This window comes from Microtus pennsylvanicus, chromosome 18 (genome assembly GCF_037038515.1).
Source record: "Microtus pennsylvanicus isolate mMicPen1 chromosome 18, mMicPen1.hap1, whole genome shotgun sequence".
NCBI classification, from domain to species: domain Eukaryota; kingdom Metazoa; phylum Chordata; class Mammalia; order Rodentia; family Cricetidae; genus Microtus; species Microtus pennsylvanicus.
Genome location: NC_134596.1, coordinates 3,777,471 through 3,797,529, shown reverse-complemented (window position 1 = coordinate 3,797,529; position 20,059 = coordinate 3,777,471). Strand labels below are relative to the sequence as shown.

General features: G+C 53.0%; 2 protein-coding genes across 4 annotated transcripts in view; both read left to right on the top strand.

Annotated features, from left to right (window-relative positions):
* Grin2d (glutamate ionotropic receptor NMDA type subunit 2D) overlaps positions 1–12,260 on the top strand; it is a 40,108-nt gene extending 27,848 nt beyond the window's left edge. For all 3 annotated transcript variants that reach the window (XM_075952691.1, XM_075952692.1, XM_075952690.1), the window contains 3 exons: positions 10,107–10,294; positions 10,431–10,663; positions 10,815–12,260. In XM_075952691.1, coding sequence (XP_075808806.1) covers positions 10,107–10,294; positions 10,431–10,663; positions 10,815–12,119 — 1,726 coding nt within the window. In that variant the 3' untranslated portion in view covers positions 12,120–12,260. The remainder of the gene's footprint in view (positions 1–10,106; positions 10,295–10,430; positions 10,664–10,814) is intronic.
* A 1,568-nt stretch (positions 12,261–13,828) lies between these two features.
* Grwd1 (glutamate rich WD repeat containing 1) lies at positions 13,829–19,911 on the top strand. Its single transcript, XM_075952694.1, has 7 exons — positions 13,829–14,254; positions 14,407–14,524; positions 14,676–14,832; positions 17,121–17,334; positions 17,438–17,580; positions 17,759–17,956; positions 19,083–19,911. The coding sequence occupies exons 1-7, from the start codon at positions 14,068–14,070 to the stop codon at positions 19,398–19,400; spliced, it is 1,335 nt and encodes a 444-aa protein (XP_075808809.1). The 5' UTR covers positions 13,829–14,067; the 3' UTR covers positions 19,401–19,911.
* The last annotated feature ends 148 nt before the right edge of the window (positions 19,912–20,059 follow it).

Sequence of the window (20,059 nt, the reverse complement as noted above, 5' to 3'; positions counted from 1 at the left end):
AGCAGCGTTAGCACACAGAACACACCAGTACGTGGCTAGCCATAGCAGCGTTAGCACATGGAAACCGTGAGCCTCATGAACAGAACACATCAGAGGGCTTGGGACCCCACACCTTTGAATTCACTTCCTTAGCCTCCCTGACAGTCAGCTGACTCCTCCTGTCAGCCCCTCCCTCTAGAAAGACCCCAGGGATTCCTGGGTCCCCTCGGAGAGCAGGGCTGCTCTCCACCACAGCATCACTGGTGCCAGCTGCCTTCTCCAGGGGAGGTCGCATAGACAAGACAGCATTGTCTTGGCCTGGCTCAGTGCTCAGGGGTCAAAGAGTGAGCTTCATCTGGGCACGGTGTCACCAGCCTATAATCCAGCACTCGGTCCCGAGGAAGACAAGAGGAGCAAAGGGGATTCTGAATCTGAGAGAAGTAGACCGGGACTACCCAGAAAACACTAAATCCCAACTCTGCCCCCTACTCCCAAGAACCAAAAACATGTAATTAATTTTTTACATGCAAAACTGTCAGCCCACACTTATAGCCTTTATTGAGTAAAAATAGCTTGAGTCCTCATCCTATGTCTTTTTATAGATTTTTTTTTAAGCTGAGTTATGGCTGGGCATGGTGTCACACGCTTTTAATTCCAGCACTCGGGAAGCAGAGGCAGGTGGATCTGAGTTCCAGGCCAGCCTGGCCTATGACGTTGAGTTCCAGGACAGTCAGAACTGCCTGTATAAATAAATAAAGGGCTGGAGAGATGGCTCAGAGTTTAAGATGACTGGCTGCTCTTCCAAAGATCCTGAGTTCAATTCCCAGCAACCACATGGTGGCTCACAACCATCTGTAATGAGATCTGGTGCCCTCTTCTGGCATGCAGGATGAATACTGTATACATAATAAATAAATAAGTCTTAAATAAAAGAGTTGGGTTCTATGCTGGGTGCTGTGGCTGAATTACCTAATTCAGGAGTCTGAGGCTGAAGGATTTTACAGCATATGCAAGGTCAACCTGGGCTGCATAGAGAAACCCTGACTCAAAAACCAAAATGATAAAAAATAACATCGAGGGGCCCATGTAGTGAGGGGGCAGCACAGATGTGCATTTGTGTCCTGGGGCAATGGTGTGAAGCCAGAGAGTGATATGCAGAACCTTGGGCTCCCCAGAAAGCTTCTCCCTTCTGGTCACCATGAACAGCACAGGAAATCACCAGACACTGGTGACAGACATTTCATTGGCTACTTGCTGGATATGCCCCTGAGCCAGTGTCACATGACCATGCTACAGTGCCTGGGTTGGTGACATTTGGCTGTTTTCAGTTGGCCATCACATGTGCGTGTGCGTGCGTGTGCATGCGTGTGTGTGTGTGTGTGTGTGTGTGTGTGTGCACTTGCGCACAAGTGTGTGGACAGTCTCAGATGGGGGTTTTAAGGGCACAGCCAGATCAAAGGGAGAAGCACACAGTACTGTCAAACTGCAGGTGTTAATGGATAGTCCCACCTGACCTCCTTGAGGCTCTTTCATCCTCAGGTCCAGAGAGCAGACTCTGGAATATGATTTTGGGAGGGGCCTCACTTTACCTCATGCTGCCTCATAACCATGCCGGGTGTCTATCTTCTGTAAGACTCGGAAGGACAGCAACATTCCCAGCGCTGTCCGGTGGGCCTGAACCCCAGGTCTGACTGGACCCAGGCCTCCTCGCTGCCTTGCTTCTCAGAACCCCTCACCGGTCTCCTCACCCCTACAAGCGCGACCGGCTCCCCAGGACTTCTCTGTGATTCTTCCCATGGTCTCCTGCCTTTGCTAAGTTGTTTTGTCCTGGGTATCTGCTTTTTATTTTTAAAAATTTCAGTTCTCTTTTTATTAGAATTATCCATCCAGATTTGGGAGGGTGAAATACAGGATTTTTTCTTTTTCCATTTTTAGATAGTCCTCAGGTTATCCCCTGACTTAACAGGTAGCTGGTTGGCTCTGAATTCCGCTTCTCCTGGTTTCTCTTCCAGAGTGCTGGGATTACAGGCCTGTGTCACCAGGCCCACCCAAGACTTATCTTTCCTAGTGAAAAGATCTGCCTACCCTCCATTTCTCCCACCTGAAAGAACAGCTACGGCCATCTCTTTCACTGTGTCATTTTGCGATTTATCTCCTTATCTCTAAATAGCGTGTTTGCACAGCTAACTCTTGTTGTTCAATTTCAACCATTATACTGCCACTTGTCACAATGGAATATTCATTCTCATATTCCAATCAGCCCAGCCGCGCACACGCGGTGTTTCTGTTAGTCCTGTGTGTAGGCCGCACAGCTGCCGCCAAGAGTAAAGCGTGATTACTTCCTCCCCAAGGCTCTTTGTTTCTCTGAGTTACTAATTGTCTTTTTTTCCAGTTATTTAATGCCCGCGCATTCTCTGTACTTAGCTCAAATTCCCTGCTAACAGTCTGAATGTTTCCTTATGTTTAGAGGCAACAGCCAACTGACTTCATCTTGCAGAAGCTTGTCTTGGCCTCTGGCCTGCTCTTGTCTGGAGCACGGCTACTGTGCTGGGGTCGTGCCACCGAGATGGATTCTGCTTTTTCACAAATTCGTGGATTGGGGGGTTTGGTTGCTTGTCCCTTCTAAGCTTCCAGAGAAAGGGCATGAGTAGTGTGCATCTGGCGACAGTGTGAATCTGTCCTCGAACCTGATGGACAGTCCAGCTGGCAGACTTCTGCGTCGCCATCATGCCCCTTCCGATTCTGGAACTTTCCAGTGTGCTCGTCTCTGTTTTCCTTTCATCCTCACCATCTTTTTTGCTGTTGTGTCTCTGAGGAGAGCCCAAGATTGTGCAAATTCCTAAGTCTTTGTCTGGATCATTTCTCCCCCTGCCTCAACGCCAGGACGGCCCCAGGCGAGGGCTGTCCGAACACTAGCTCTGCTCCTTCCATGTCACATCCCTTCTGCCCCAGTGAACCTCCTTCTCCTCCTTACCGCATTCTGCTGACTCATGCTTCTGAGGTGTGGGGACGGAAGCAGGGCTCGTAAGCACGGGAGGTGAGCTTTTCACCAACAATCCTGGCCAAATGTATTCTTACTTCCCAAGAACTTGTTTCTTTGGTCTCAGAATTGTTTTTGTTGATAATGGTTTGTTTTTGTTTGTTTGTTTTCTGACTTTGGGGCGTTTCCTGTTGTAGACCAGAATGGCCTGGAACTTTCAGTGATCTTTCTGCCTACACCTTCCCAGTGTGGGATTATAGGTGTGCTCACTACACTAGGTGATTCTGGTTTTTAGTGTTTTATAAGTTCCACAGTATTGACTTTTACAGAGTTCTGCTCTTGTTTAAGGTTACAATATCTTGTCTTCTTCCTCCGGTATTAGTAATACTTCAGCGGTTTGCTTCCCTCTCCCCGTTCATTCTGTTGTTTTTTTACTGATGTCAATATTACTCACGTTTGGGAGGGGAGGTCTGCCGCTGGCGGGAAGGGCAAGCCTGTAAGAGCATGAGCAGGAGCAGGGCTGTTGACCACGGGATCCACCCTGGGCTGAATCGGACCTTGTTTGTCAGGGAATTCCCAATGCCAGTATGCTGGGATCTCTCTCCTTGGTGTACTGTAGACATACGTGTGCGCGCACACATGCATACACACATACGCACACACACACAATATAGAAAGGAACAAAGGGGGAAATAATAGATCAGGCTGGTACGGGCTTGATGAGCACTAATGATGAAAGGGGAAAGGCATTGTTGTGTCCGTTCCTCCCTCCCTCCCACCTCCGTCAAGTATTGGTTGAGGTCTAGGTGGAGGTTGAGCCCTGCCCCAGCAGTGATCAGGTACAAGTCCTATGTCCACAGACAGCCATATGTAGTAGACTAGCATGTTTCTGCAGTGGATGGAAAATGTTAGACTCGTAGTCCAGGACACAGACCCTTGAATGTAGCTGCTCCGAGTCAAGATTGTCAAGTCTCAAGATGCAAGTACAGATGGTGGTGGTGCATGGCTGTCGGTCACCACGGTGACCAAGAGACGGCACTATCGTTTGTTTCTCGAGACAGAGCCTTGCTTTGTAGCCTGGCTGGCCTGGAACTCACAGAGATCAGCTGGCCTCTACCTCCCAAGTGCTGGGATTAGAGGTGTCTGCCTGGCAGCTAGAGGCCAATCTTATGGAGGCATTTTCTCAGTTGCGGTTCTCAGATACCTCTAGATTGTATCAAAAAAGGAAACCAGGGAAGTCCTTCATGAAACTTAAAATTCAGTGCAGGGGACAGATTACAGGCTGCGTAAAGTTTATGCTGTGCTGCGGGGGACATGTGCCTGCAAAATAAGAAGTATGGGAGACCTGTGGAGGAGCCCTAGTGTTCAACCAGGGGCTCCAGAGAGACCTTCTGGACAAACACTAGAAGGAAGTGAGGGACTGAGCTGGGTTGCTGCCTGGGAAAACTTTCCAGAGGCGACACCAGCACAAGGGTCCAGGTGTTAGGTCAGTGTGGCTGGAACAGTGACAGGTGGGTACAGCGGTGTCTCACGGCACAGACTGCTGAGCTACAGCCAATGGGCACAGTAGGAGACGGGACAAGAGCAAGCTGAAGAGGCAGGTGCTGGGAAAACTTGGAGCTCCTTCGGCCCACAGAGCCGGAGTAAATATGAGGAAAGCAAGGTTGAAGGCAGACTTTATTTTTTAATATACACTCGAGCAAATGATATGAGAAATGGCTGGGGGTTTGTTTGTTTATTCTATTTTAGACAGGGCTGTTGTGTGACAAGACTTATCCTGGAGAGACACAACATTCGTCTGCACATCCCAGATAGGGAGCCCATGACAGACAGACCAAAGTACGGATATCACCAAAGTCCAACTGGGTGCACCAGTGAGTTTTCCTGGGGTTACTTACAGGAATATGGGTGAGGGGTTACTTACAGGAGCAGACGTGACTCAGAAACAGCTGCATCACCAAGGCCCACGGCAGCATGGTTGACAGCTCAGGAAGCTGGGCCCCTGCAGCAGACTGCATGCTCTGCTTATATAGCTGAGGATCTCCTCAAACTCACAGCAATTCTCCTGCCTCACCTTTTCAAATGCTAACAGAAGTTAGGCACCTGGTTAGGCTATAGATTTGCTTTTGCCATGCTGTGGATTGGCTGTGTACATTGCTAGGTGCTTTGGTCACCGTTCTATGTGACCAAGGCAAGTCTCAGAAAAGAGAGCATTTAACTGGGGGATGGCTTACAGCTTTTAGAGTTAGTCCATGGCCGTCATGATGGGAAGCAGACAGGCATGATACCAGAGTGGCAGCCGAGAGTTTACATCCTGATCTACAAGCAGCAGGCAGAGAGGAAGGAGACAGAGACAGAGACTGCCCCTGGGCTGGGCTTTGGAAACCTCAAAGCCCACCCCCACTTGACAGGGCTCTACCACTGAGTCACACCCCCAGCCCCTCAAAGGGGAATTCTAGGCAGTTTGTCTCCAACCCTAGGTTGAATATAAATAGGGATTTAGGAAAAAGGGGAGGCAGGCATTAGGTCACAGACCGGCTGAGCAAATAACTACTTAGGGAGTGATGGGGGCTGGAGAGATGGCTCCGCAGTTAAGAGCACTTTGCTCTTGCAGAGGACCCAGGTTTGATTCCCAGCAGCACCCACACGGTGATTTCCATTTGTAACTCCAGATCTACGGGATCCCATGCCCTCTTCTGGCCTCTACAGGCACTGCATGCATGTGCTGCCCAAATACACAGGCAAAACACTCACAGTAATAAAATAAATCTTAAAAAAGATAAAAGGGAGTGCTAGACTAGACATGCAGTTCGGTGGAGGAGTTCTTGTTTAGCTTGAGGCTCTCGGTTCCACTAGGACCAAAAAACTAACAAGGAAATGCTGTTTGGTTCCGTCTGCTGAAGTTCCTCCACTGTTTCCATTTTGGAAGCTTTGTCTTGTAGCACTTCTTTCAAAGGCTCAAGTGCGTGCACTCCTTTCCTCCAAGAAGACTCTCCATTTGATGCTATTCCCCAGCCCTTCCATCTCTCCCCTCAGTCCAAGCCTGAATAGCTAAGTCGCCTCCACTTAAATGTGGAGAGCAATCCACTTGCTGCCCTCCTGGGCATTTTCCTTAACAGAGAGAAACCTAGAGAGGAATTACAGTTTGCCTGCAAGGCAGTGTGCCTGCCGGCTTGCCTGTGTCTACACACTCCTAGATGTCAGCTGGGATCCCTCTGCCAGTTAAGGACAGAGAGAAAACTAAGACCCCTTTCCAAAGTGGGACCCTCAATGACCTCCCCAAAATGAAAGGTAATTCTCGGGGCCTCCTAGCCTCTACTTCACCCCAAGTTCTTCTTTGCTTTGGCTGTATCACCTCAATTCCAGGGGTCTTCCCAGTAGAGGTGAGTGCACAGACAGGTTCTGCTCTGTCCTTTCCACACACACACACACACACACACACGCACGCACGCGCACACACACGCGCGCATGCACACACACGCACGCACACACACACTCAAGGCATTTACGCATGAGATTCTCTGAAGCTTAATAAAGCAGGGTTTAAATCAGTTGACAGGCTAGAGGCTGTGATGGATTTCAGCGGCTACCAGAATCCGAGTGGAACACACACACATGCATGCACACATGCACCACATAAAGGTAAGTATTCCTTCCTGGCGAATCCTCCCTATCTGTGGTCAGCCTCCAGTCATGCCTTTAGCTTGCCATCCCACAGATCTGGTCCACCCAGTAGTATTTTAGTTTAAAAAAAAAAATCAAGGAAATATTTAAAATTCCATCTCCCCACTGTGGCCAAACTTCAAGTACTCGAGCCTATGTGGACAGTGGCTACCATATCCACACACAGGGTCTATCTTATCACAGCAGGGTTTCTGGACAATACTACACAAGGGTGAGGCCCTGGCTTAGAAGTTATCTGGAGTCTGTAAGAAGTGTGGCCAAAACGTCACCCCGCAGCTATACCACTGAAAGAATAAACGAGGGGCAGACCTAGTGGTGCTGGCCTGTCATCGCAGATACTTGGGGCTCCAGGCAGGAGCCTATGAAGCTAAAGCCAGTCTCGGTAACTCTGCGAGATCCATCTTCAAAGAAAGTAGCATTGGGGCTGAGATGACAGAGCCATGAAAAACTGCGTGCTGGTGAAACTAGTGCTGGGGAATCCAAGACAGGTACATCCCTGAGGCTTCCCTTTGGTGAGCGCTAGGCTAATAAAATGTATGTCTCACTGGGCATGGAAGTGCACGCCTTCTAACCTAGCACTAAGGAGCAGAGACAGGCAAGTCTCTGAGTTTCAGGCTAGCCTAGTCCACAAAGTAAGTTTCAAAGCCGCTAGCGGTATATAGTAAGACTGTCTCAAAAAAGAGATCATGTCTCAAAGGTGACTGTGGTCCTGAGGATGATACCCAAGGTCCCCCCCCCCACCTTCACACACAAGCACTTACAAACAACTGAGCATGCTCACACGCATTACAAGTGACATAGACCCAAGGCTGTAGCCCTGTGTGCAATCCCTGGAGCCAATGTGGTAGAAAGGAAGGACCAACTCCTACAAGTTTTTCTCCAACCTCCGTGTGCATGCCATGCCCTCCCACACACATAATTAAATGTAAAAATAATAAATTCAGGGGTCGGCGAGATGGCTCAGCGGTTAAGAGCATTGCCTGCTCTTCCGAAGGTCCTGCGTTCAATTCCTGGCAACCACATGGTGGCTCACAACCATCTGTAATGAGATCTGGTGCCCTCTTCTGGCCTGCAGGCATATATGCAGACAGAATATTGTATACTTAATAAATAAATATTTAAAAATAAATAAAAAAATTCAAAAAGCAAGGTTGGCGATAGCTCATAGGGTCATTGCGCTTGCTCCCAAGCCTGGTGGCCGGAGGGAGATCAATCTCCAGAGCCCACAGGGTGGAAGGAAACTGACCTGCAAGTTGTCCTCTGACCACAAGTGCACGATGCCATGCATGTGCCTACACACGCAATAAACAAATAAACGTAAGAAGAACTGTAGGGGCTGACGAGATGGCTTTAGCGGCTCAGAGCGTCTGGTCTCTGGTGCTTCTGGGCCTGCTTACTGGTGTGGACTGTTCAGTTATAATTCACTGAGCCAGGCTTCTTCCTTTAGGTCACCAGCCAGCTCCCAAATCATGACACAGACTCACTGGTTCTGAATGCCTGGCCTGGCTTAGGCTCATTTCTGGCAGGCTCTTTTAACTTAACCTGTTTCTCTTTGTCTACCTTTGCCTTGGGGCTTTTTACCTTCCTTGTTTCTGTGTATCTTACTTTTACTGCTTCTCTGTGTCTGTCTGGCATCTGCCTGGTTTCTTCCCCTGGGTGTGTCCTTCTTTCTCCTTGCTGTTGGTTCTTCCTTCTCCTCCCCTCAAGCCTAGACTTCTCCTATTCATTCTCTCTGCCTGCTATCCCTGCCTGTCCTTTCTCTGCCTAGCTATTGGCTGTTTAGCTCTTTATTAGACCAATCAGGTGCCTCAGGCTGGCAAGGTGAAACAAATGCAACAAACAAACAAATGTAACACATCTTTGCTTGGTTAAACAAATATCCCACAACAATTTATTCTGTAAAAAAAAAAAATCATTGGGGGCTGGAGAGATGGCTCAGTGGTTAAGAGCACTGACTGCTCTTACAGAGGTCCTGAGTTCAATTCCCAGCAACCACATGGTGGCTCACAACCATCTGTAATGAGATCTGGCACCCTCTTCTGATATGTGGGCATACATGGAGGCAGAATGTTGTATACTTAATAAATAAATCTTTAAAAAATAAAAAAAAAATCATTGTATGTGCCAGATTATGCCTGGGCTAGGAATGAAGACCTGTGTGCCAGCTTCGGGGGCTGGCAGTCTCAGAAGAAGCGGAGGTCAGGAGTGAAGGACAGTAGTGGTAGGCATCCGTGGGGTACCCCGACTACTCTCCCAACCAAAGCTTAATATGTTAGGGCCCAGATGAGACGGGTTCCCCTTCTGGAAAGAAGAGACAGAAAGGTTTTAGTTTTACTTCTGTTTTGTGGGGATCAAATGATGAGTCTGAAGAACAGTAACAGGTAGAATACAGGTCAGATATAAGGGCTCCCTGGTGTCGCTGCCACTCCCCCTGCTAAGCCTCTTTATAAGGCAGAGCTTGGGCTGTGGCTATTAGGTGTTTCCTAGCGCCCAACATTGAGGGTCTAGGGGTACGGCTCGGTCATGGCGTGACGAGAGCATGATATAATGTGTATAGGGCCCGGGTTCCACCACCAGTGTCACAACTAATAAAATCTAAAGCCTTTTAGAATATTTATATTTGGGGGCTGGAGAGATGGCTCAGAGGTTAAGAGCACTGGCTGTTCTTCCAGAGGTCCTGAGTTCAACTCCCAACAACCACATGGCAGCTCAACCATCTGCAACCAGGAGCTCTGATGCCCTCTTCTGGCCTTGTAGGTGTGAATGCTGAGAGAACACTGCATACGCAAGATAAATAGATTAATTACTTTTTAAAGTTTCTGTGTCTATGTGAGTGTGTGTCATAAAATGGGTGCAGATACACGCAGAGACCAGAAGACGCCATCAGAACTCCTGGAGGTGGAGTTACAAAGTGGTTGTGAACTCCCCTGCTACCAACTGCTCTGCCTCTGGGCTACATTCACACACACACCCCAACACAACTTTGTTTCTTTGTTTTGGTTTTTCAAGACATGGTTTCTCTGTGCAACCCTGGCTGTCCTGGAATTCACTCTGTAGACCAGGCTGGCCTCAAACCCACGGAGATCCGCCTGACTCTGTCTCCCAAGGCAGATTAAAGGTGTGTGCCACCACTGTCCGGCCTTTTTAACGTTAACTCTCCATTAAAAACAAAAACACGAAACAGTATTTTCTTTGGCAATATGTTGGATTAAGAGACTGTTCCCATGTCAGTTAAAAGGCCATCCTCTCTCCAGCACCGCCTTCCCAGGCACTACCGCCTCTGCAAAGGTTTCAGCGTGCTGGTGTCAGAATTAGGCCCCTTTGACCACTGTTGAAAAGAGGCACAGGAGGTACCTGCCCAAGGAACTCCTGAGCAGTTGGGGTTAGAGGTGAAAGGGGTTCCTGGAGTGCCATGAGGTCATCTACATGAGACTGACCCTGTCTTTCACGTCCCTGTCCTCAGGAAACTGGACGCCTTCATCTACGATGCGGCAGTGCTCAACTACATGGCCCGCAAGGATGAGGGCTGCAAGCTGGTCACCATCGGCTCCGGCAAGGTCTTCGCTACCACCGGTTATGGCATTGCCCTTCACAAGGGCTCCCGCTGGAAGCGACCCATCGACCTGGCGCTGCTGCAGTTCCTGGGGGATGGTGCGGCTTTGCTGGGCGGGAAGTCCTACTCTGGAGAAGGGAGGGCTGGCCTTCGGTCCTGGGGAGGATGGGCTGGGGTTGGGGCTCTGTTGGAGCAGAGTGTGTTCACAGTAAGTGACTCTGACCCCATCTCCAGATGAGATTGAGATGCTGGAACGGCTGTGGCTTTCCGGGATCTGCCACAATGACAAAATCGAGGTGATGAGCAGCAAGCTGGATATCGATAACATGGCAGGTGTCTTCTACATGCTCCTGGTGGCCATGGGCCTTTCCTTGCTGGTCTTCGCCTGGGAACATCTGGTGTACTGGCGCTTGCGGCATTGCCTGGGGCCTACCCACCGCATGGATTTCCTGCTGGCCTTCTCCAGGGTAGGAAAGGGAACCTGGAGGCAGGGGAAGCACCAGAAGAGGGGAAGGGGCATAGGGAGAGACAAAGAAACAGAAGGTGTGGGCAGGGCCCAGTGTGGAAGAAGAGGGAGTGGGTGCAGACACCCGGCTGACCCGTCCGCACCCCTCACAGGGCATGTACAGCTGCTGCAGCGCCGAGGCGGCTCCACCGCCTGCCAAGCCCCCGCCCCCGCCGCAGCCACTACCCAGCCCCGCATACCCCACCGCGCGCCCGCCCCCAGCCCCTGCACCCTTCGTGCCCCGAGAGCGAGCAGCCGCCGACCGCTGGCGCAGGGCCAAGGGCACCGGGCCTCCGGGAGGCGCAGCGCTGGCCGACGGCTTCCACCGATACTACGGTCCCATCGAGCCGCAGGGGCTGGGCCTCGGCGAGGCGCGCGCGGCACCCAGAGGCGCGGCCGGACGCCCTCTGTCCCCACCCGCCACACAGCCCCCGCAGAAGCCACCACCGTCCTACTTCGCCATCGTGCGCGACCAGGAGGCGGCCGAGCCCCCCGCCGGCGCCTTCCCCGGCTTCCCATCCCCGCCTGCGCCGCCCGCCGCCGCAGCTGCCGCCGTCGGGCCGCCACTGTGCCGCCTGGCTTTCGAGGACGAGAGTCCGCCTGCGCCCACGCGCTGGCCGCGTTCCGACCCCGAGAGCCAGCCTCTGTTGGGTGGGGGCGCGGGCGGCCCGAGCGCGGGGGCCCCAAGTGCCCCGCCGCCGCGCCGCGCCGCGCCCCCACCGTGCGCCTACCTGGACCTCGAGCCGTCGCCTTCGGACTCCGAGGACTCGGAGAGCCTGGGCGGAGCGTCGCTCGGCGGCCTGGAGCCCTGGTGGTTCGCCGATTTCCCGTACCCGTACGCCGAGCGCCTCGGGCCACCGCCCGGCCGCTACTGGTCGGTCGACAAGCTCGGGGGCTGGCGCGCCGGCAGCTGGGACTACCTGCCCCCGCGCAGCGGCCCCGCGTGGCACTGCCGCCACTGCGCCAGCCTAGAGCTGCTACCGCCGCCGCGCCACCTCAGCTGCTCGCACGACGGCCTCGACGGCGGCTGGTGGGCGCCTCCGCCGCCACCCTGGGCTGCTGGGCCACCACCCAGGCGCCGGGCACGCTGTGGGTGTCCACGCCCGCACCCTCACCGCCCGCGGGCCTCGCACCGTCCGCCCGCTGCGCCGCACCACCACCGACACCGGCGCTCGGCAGGCGGCTGGGACATCCCGCCGCCCGCGCCCACCTCGCGTTCGCTCGAGGACCTGAGCTCCTGTCCGCGGGCGGCCCCCTCACGCAGGCTCACCGGGCCCTCACGCCACGCGCGCCGCTGCCCGCATGCTGCGCACTGGGGGCCGCAGCTGCCCCCCGCACCGCACCGGAGACACCGGGGCGGGGACCTGGGCACGCGCAGGGGCTCTGCGCACTTCTCCAGTCTGGAGTCCGAGGTATGATGCGGCTCCGGGAGGCCCCCGTCGCCCCCTCGGTCAGCGCAGGCCACGGCCCGAGGGGGCGCTCTAGAGTGGACAGGACCCACATGGGTTGGGAAGGACGGAAACGGACCTGGCTGGACCCCGCCTGGAGCAGCGTCCTGCGTCCCCTCACGTTGGGGAAACCATGAGCCAGAGGGGACTTGGTGGCCCAAATCTCACCCACCCTGAGAGCAAATGGGGCGGGGTTCTCGGAGCGCACCGACTCTTTTTTTTTTTAAACCCCGAAAAGGGCTTTTTAACGTCACCTGATTTGGCGGGAGATGGGGAGGGGTCTCGCCGCGCCCCGCCCCCCACTCTCGGGGCCATGACCCTCGCATCACTGTGCAGCTCCCTGGCCCCAAACACACCTCCCGGGGAGCCTGTTTTTAATCTTTCATTCATCAGGACTCAAAACTGTGAGACGAGTACGCCAAACTGTGACTCCAGACCTTGGCCCCGCCACACAGAAACCCCTGACCCCAGACTGTGACTTCCAATACCTACAATGATCATCTGACCCCAGACTGTGCCCCGACCAGACTGTGACCCTTCATGTCAGACCTCGATGACCCCCTCCTTTTAGATCCTTGTTGGCTCTGACCTATGACCTATCCTCCACGAAAGTCCTTCACCTGCCTCCCCCACTTCCCTATCAACCACATCTTTAAATCCAGCCCTTATTTGTGGTCCTTCAGTGATGACCCGCCCCCTCCCCCGGACCTCCTTTCCCAGATCTCAGCAGGGTCTGAGGCTGGGTTGAGAGGCGGGTCTGGGAGCTCACACTTGACCCTCCCCACTCCTACTACTACACTGCAGTGTTTGGAATAAAACCATGTTTTTACGCCTCCTCAGTCCAAGCCTGAGCTCTGTGTCTGCCTCTTAGGCCCCTTCAACTTCTCTGGAGAAAATGGAACCTGAGAAAAGTCCGTGGGGAAGACAGTCAGACAACAGAAACTGGGCAGCTGGTGTAACAGGCAGAGTGTTCTAGCATTCATAAAACCACGAGTTCAGTCCCCAGGAGATGGGGGAAAGCACAATCAAGGCCCAGGAAGTGGCAAGAGACCCGAGGAAAGAGGGGTGGAGAGGGGGTGGGGAAGAGACGCCCCAAAGAGTAGCGGAAAAGATAAGGGATGCAAAAGTTAGGACCAATCTAGATGCCTGTTCCTAAGGCTACTGGCAAGAATGGTTTGCTTGGTTATCTTATGTAAACGAAGAGTGGCCAACCCACGTCTTGAATACCCTTAATCTCCCCAGTGAGAATCTATTCCTATTTCATTACGCCAATTAACCAAAAGTCGGGTGCACAAGGGTGGATAAAGAGAGCTGACACAGTTGTAGCTGCGGCCTCAAGAGAGACTTTCTGATTAAGTGCTGCTGACCAGTGCTGCCATGGGAATGGCTGTTTGGGAAATGGACCGCCCCAGAGGATAGATTCAATCTACTAACTTATACATAATATCCAACCTGTCTACCCTAAAGCATTTTTGAAACAATTTAAAGCCATCATAACAAGAAGAGGAGAAGAAACCGTCCTTATAGGTCCTCGGGGAACAGAAGCCCAATCTCTTTGCCAGCAAGCGCTTGTTTGCATACATGAATAGTTAACTAACTGGAAAGACAGCCCCGGGAATGAAAGGTGGAAGTGGAGAGGGACTCGGAATTCAAGGACTCCCGTGGAACGACAACTCCCAGAAGGCCTTGCCACTGCTGTGGAAGAACTCCCCAAGGTCACGCGAAAGACGCGACTGGGGCTAATCTCTTTTCTCCACTAGCCCGTTACCTGGGGCATCCAACTCTCTGCGCACCACCTACTTATTACTGGCTCTCAGGTTTCCAAGGTAACAGTGCAGTGGGACAGGTCTTAGACCGGGGAAAAAGAGAAACCCGGAAGTGACGTCCTTACTTCGCGTCGGGGTGAGAAGGTTCGAAGATGGCGGCGCGCAAGGGACGGAGGCGCACATGTGAAACTGGGGAACCCATGGAGGCTGAGTCCTGCGGTCCAGCATCCGAAAGCCCACCCCAGGTCTACCTGCCCGGCAAGGGACCGCCATTAGGAGAAGGGGAGGAGCTGGTGATGGACGAGGAGGCCTACGTGCTGTACCATCGTGCGCAAACTGGTAGGCTGAGGACCCTGATTCTTGGACCCAGGGAAATGGAAGGCTCGACTTGGAGCCTAGGGGACGAGCGGTCTGGAGTCTGAGGGTTGTCATCACCTTGCGGACTGCTGGCCATATACTCTGCTACTATACCGTCTTCCCTCCCTCCCTAGGCGCCCCTTGTCTCAGCTTTGACATAGTCCGAGATCACCTGGGTGACAACCGGACAGAACTCCCGCTTACTCTCTTCCTGTGTGCGGGAACCCAGGCTGACAGCGCCCAGAACAATAGGTGAGACTCAGTACCTTTTCATGATCCTCAAGGACCCAAGAGTTAGGGCTGTCAGTGTCTGCCGGACCTAAGAGTCTGGGTCCTCGGCCTCCTTCCTCCCTAAACGTCCTGGCACTCAGTTCCTAATTTAATTCATCCTTTGCTTCCCCAGACTGATGATGCTTCGGATGCACAATCTCCATGGGACCAAGCCGCCACCCTCAGAGGGCAGTGATGATGATGAAGAAGAAGATGAAGAGGATGAAGAGCGGAAACCTCAGCTGGACCTGGCCATGGTTCCTCACTATGGTGGCATCAACCGAGTTCGGGTACTTGCCTTCCCAGGGGCTGTGCAGCATTCTCTGCAGCTTACCCCTTCCCCAACAGTCAAGTCCCTCGGTACCTTCTCCTGCCCTGCAGGTTTTTCGTTTTTGTTCTTTAGACATAGTCTCACTAGGGAGCCCAGGCTGACTCCAAACCCAGGGTGGTTTCCCTGCCTCAGCTTCTAAAGGTTGAGATAACAGGCATGAGCCACCACACTCAGTTCCCTTCAGCTTTTACTCATTTATTTAATAGTTTTTATTCCTTAAGAGGGGTAATAGCTGTTAACACAGTAGGTATGCCTTTAGACTGTAGTGGTTTTTTGCTTGTCATTGTTACCACGGTTGTTAGGCAAATGCTGGAAGTCCTGATGCTTCCTAGGTGGGGCTGGTGAAGACGTAAACAATGTGGGGCTGAAACAGCACACGGTTGTGGGGGTTGTGGGATGTAAGGGATTTACTTAGCTATTGCTTAGGAACTAAGGCAGAAGGATGAAAAGCCAGCATAAGCGACAGGGTGAGTTCCAAGGTAGCTCAGTGGCGGAGTGCTCACCTCACGTGACTGACGTGTCTTCCTCTGGTCAGGTGGATGAACAAGTAAAGGAGGTGGTATGCGAAGAGGACTCAGACCAAAACTTCACCCACAACCGGGCCTGTGGGTTTCTGTCCGGTTCTTGGGTACTCTCCTAGTCCCAAAAGATTTAGCCTGGTGACAGGCGGCTCTGAATCTATGAGCTCAACATCCTAGTGAGGAAGGGAACAAGAAGAAACTTGTAAATATGTAGTTTGTTACAAGATACTATGTGTGAGCCCGGCGGTGGTGGCGCACGCCTTTAATCCCAGCACTCGGGAGGCAGAGGCAGGCGGATCTCTGGGAGTTCGAGGCCAGCCTGGTCTACAAGAGCTAGCTCTGGGACGGGCACCAAAGCTACAGAGAAACCCTGTCTCAAAGAACCAAAAAAAAAAAAAGATACTATGTGTGGTGGAGAAACTGAAAGTAGAAGAAGGACGTTCCTGGGGTGGAGTTGCTTTTGTAAATGGTGCCGCGAGAGGACTTGGTGAGCAGGTTCTCTTGGGATAGAGATCCACGGCAGGTTCTGAAGTTTCAAGGGGAGACCAGCGTGTGTGGAGTGTGATGGACAGAGGCGGAAGTGAGCACCCAGAAGACCAGTTGTTTGGGCCCTGCAGGGCAGTGTGAGGACTTGGGCTTCTCCCTCTGGAGAAATTAGGAACAAGTGGAGAATGGAAAGTTGAGGAAGTATCTGTCTGGTATTATTTAAAAGAATCCCTCTGGCTTTTGTGTAGAAAATCGGCTGCAGGAAGGCAAACATGTTTGATTCTGTAAGGGGTGTTGGTGGAGACATATGCCACCACAGCACAGGTGGTTAGAAAGATCTGGAAGGGTGCTTTCAGTGTAGGTATGAAGAAGACACAGTAAGCATGGGTCTCAGCATTTGGGCCCAAGGTGAATGAATGTCTTGGGGTTGCTGTTGCTGTGATGAAACCCCAAAAGCAGCTTGGGCAGGAAGGGCTTTACCCCACTCACACTTCCACATCACTGTTTGTCACCAAAGGAAGTCCGGAAGCCCTGGAAGGTTGCTGCTTCTTGGCTTGCTCAGTCTGGTTTTTTGGGGGGGGGGGGTGTTTGTTTTGTTTCATCTTGTTTGAGGCAGGGTTTCTATGCATAGTTTTGGCTGTCCTGGAACTTGAGCTGTAGACCAGACTGACCTTGAACTCAGAGATCTACTTCCCTAGGGCTGGAATTAAAGGTGTACCACTACCACCTAGACTGTCTGCTTTCTTTCAGAACCCAGGACCGCCTGCCCTGGGATGACCCCACCCACAATGGGCTGGGCCCTCCCACATCAATCACTTCTTTAAAGGATGCTCCCCTGCCTGCAACCCTCTCTTACAGAGTCATTTGCTCAGTGGACGCTCCCCTCCCACAGATCCTCTAGTTCTGTCAGTCTGCTGTAAATGCGCCAGCGCAGTGGAGAACCCCAGAGGGATGTGCTGCCTGTGGTAACAGGGCAGACCGAGGGTCTCGGAGTGAGCACAGAGGTCATGCGGCCCAGGCCCTGGGACCCTTCAGCACAGAGTGTTTCCGAGACGCCGGAACACCGTGGTAGCTTTGAGCGTCATCCTCAATACTAACACACACGCACCAGGAGGTGACAGTTTCCATCTCGCAGAGTTGCTTGGGAACTGTAGTTTGTCTGTAGGCATGCAGAGGTTATGGTTCTGGAGGTCTGTTGTCCAACCTTAGGCCTCTTTTCTGTTTTGTGCGCCCCTGGCAGGTATCCTGGCTGGGAGAGGAGCCTGTGGCTGGAGTATGGTCAGAGAAGGGCCAGGTAGAAGTGTTTGCACTGAGGCGGCTCCTACAGGTGGTAGATGACCCCCAGGCCCTGGCCATTTTTCTCCGGGAAGAGCAGGCCCGCATAAAGCCCATCTTCTCCTTTGCTGGCCACATGGGTGAGGGCTTTGCTCTTGACTGGTCCCCTCGAGTGCCTGGTGAGTTTGGATTTTCTTGTGGTTCAGGGAAGGTGGGCAATGGGACTCTTGGGAAGACAGGAAGGTGGCCAGGTGGATAAGGTGCTCTCCTAACCCTTACCAGGCCGCTTGGTAACTGGTGACTGTCAGAAGAACATCCACCTCTGGACACCCACGGATGGTGGCTCCTGGCATGTGGACCAGAGACCATTTGTGGGCCACACACGCTCCGTGGAGGATCTGCAGTGGTCACCAACTGAGGACACGGTGAGGAAAGGCGAGAGGCCTGGACTTGGGTCTGATCGGTTCAGGCTAGAAACCTGAACCCTTGACTTGGGAGACGAGGGTCTCAAGTTAGGGCCTGACTCAGAGTGACAATGACCGCGTTCTTTGGCTTTAGTTTGGGGCATATCTTCCCACTTAAACTTGTTTCCGCCCTCCTAAGGTGTTCGCCTCCTGCTCAGCTGATGCCTCCATTCGCATCTGGGACATCCGAGCAGCCCCAGGCAAGGCCTGCATGCTCACCACAGCCACTGCCCATGATGGGGATGTCAATGTCATCAGCTGGAGCCGCAAGGAACCCTTCCTGCTCAGCGGTGGGGATGACGGCGTCCTCAAAGTCTGGGACCTACGGCAGTTTAAGGTATCTTCCCAGCTGGGCTCCTAAGGGCTGGGGAAGCTACTGGGAATTGAAACCTGGAGAGGAGGCAGGAACAGCAGGATGTGGGTATGAGCAGAGGTATCACTCCTTCAACCTTGGACACCTGTTACTGCGACTCTTGAGGCACCCTATTTATCTGTCTTCCCTTTCTCACCATCTGTGTTAGGTCGGTACACTAGCTGGGCAAGACTAACTCTCATTTGCCAGTGTGGCAGAGATACAGCTGGCTACACAGCCCCCTGGCCCTGGGCTGCTGGGAATTGTAGTCTGTTTTAGTGGACTATACAGCATCAGCTGGGAATTTGAGCCCCATTCATTTCTTGCAGAAGGAAACTGAGGCACAGACGGGAGCAGAGGTGACATCACAGTTAAGCTAAGAGTTGTCTGTAGAGCTGAGCAGTTCTAGGCAGGCAGAAGAGGCGCTCCCAGTCTCTAGAGGAGGCCAGGACTTCTCCTGGCTCCAGGCCTTCCCTGCATCGTCATGCCGTCAGCCTCTGCCCGGTTTAATCAGTTCTATAGCATCTTCCTTGGGGACACTTCCAGAGGGAGCTGCAACCCTCCTTCCGTGCCAAATGGCCCCGGGCACTTCTGTTCCTAGCCCACTTCTTCTAACACAAGTGCTGTCTTTTGGTAGCATGGGGACCTTAAGGCTGTTTCTATTCTGTGAAGGCCTCAGCCTTAAAGAATAGCCAAGCATGTGCTAGACGGACTGCCCTCTGCTCTTTTTATAGGGAAGGATACTGAGTATGCTTGGGGCATGCAGGGGTAGGCTTCTGTCGCCTTGTCAGCCCATGGGCCATACATCATCCTTTTTTGGAGGTGGGGGGGAGTTTCAAGACAGGCTTTCTCTGTGTAGCTTTGGTTGTCCTGGAACTCGCTTTGTAGACCAGGCTGGCCTCGAACTCAGAGATCTGTCTGCCTCCCAGGTGCTGGGATTAAAGGCGTGCGCCACCACTGCCTGGTGACCATATGCCATCTTACCTGTTGTCCTTTCCCTGTGTTTCGCCTGGGCTCTGACTTTGTATGAGTGTAAGGGAGGGGTCCTGGTTGAACTCTGAGCTGAGTGTCAAGTATTCATACTAAAGCCTGATCCTCCCCTCTCTTGTAGTCCGGCTCCCCTGTGGCCACCTTCAAGCAGCACATGGCCCCTGTGACCTCTGTCGAGTGGCACCCTCAGGACAGTGGGGTTTTCGCAGCCTCTGGCGCTGACAACCAGATCACACAGTGGGACCTGGCGGTTGAGCGGGACCCAGAGGCAGGGGAGGCAGAAGCAGACCCTGGGCTGGCAGCACTCCCCCAACAGTTGCTGTTCGTGCACCAAGGGGAGACCGACCTGAAGGAGCTGCACTGGCACCCGCAGTGCCCAGGGGTCCTGATCAGCACTGCCCTGTCAGGCTTCACCGTCTTCCGCACCATCAGCGTCTAAGGTGGCCAGCACTTGCCTCACACCTTGGCTCTTCATGGGAACTGGATTGGCTAACCTGGCAGGGATCATTAGGTCTGTAAACTGCACCCCAGAAAGGAAGACTCGTTCAACTGGCCTGTGTGGAACAGAAGTAATGGATTCTGCTGCCCTGGTGTCTGGATGTGGATTGGCCCTGGTTCATACACTTAGACCAAAGACCTTGCCCATCCCAGAAGTGGCCTCTCTATAAGATTTCTGTCCGTGTTGACTCTTGGCTTGACACTTAGACCTCTGCCCCAGGAACAAGTTCTGGCTGGTGATGGACTCCGGGGACTTGAAGGGCTTTGCCATGCTGGGCCGAGTCTGGGTCTGGGTGCTCCAGTGGAATTTAGTTCTCGCTTTGCTTTCTGGCCAGCTAGGTTCCGCTGAGATCCCAGCTGGGGACTCGGGTCCCTCACTGTGCTGACCACTATTGTAGTGGAGGGAGGTCTGGGCTTCTGCTGCAGTAAAAGACAGTAAGCCCCAAACACAAGATGCCAATCTGTGAGCTTTTCTGTGACAAAGCTGAAGGGGGGGATTAGGCAGGGACCTGTCCCTGTATGGGACTTGTCACCCTGTGTGGGCTCTTCCTTTTTGACTCGGCCTTTTCTAAACCGGTCCATTTGGACCTGGCTCGGAGT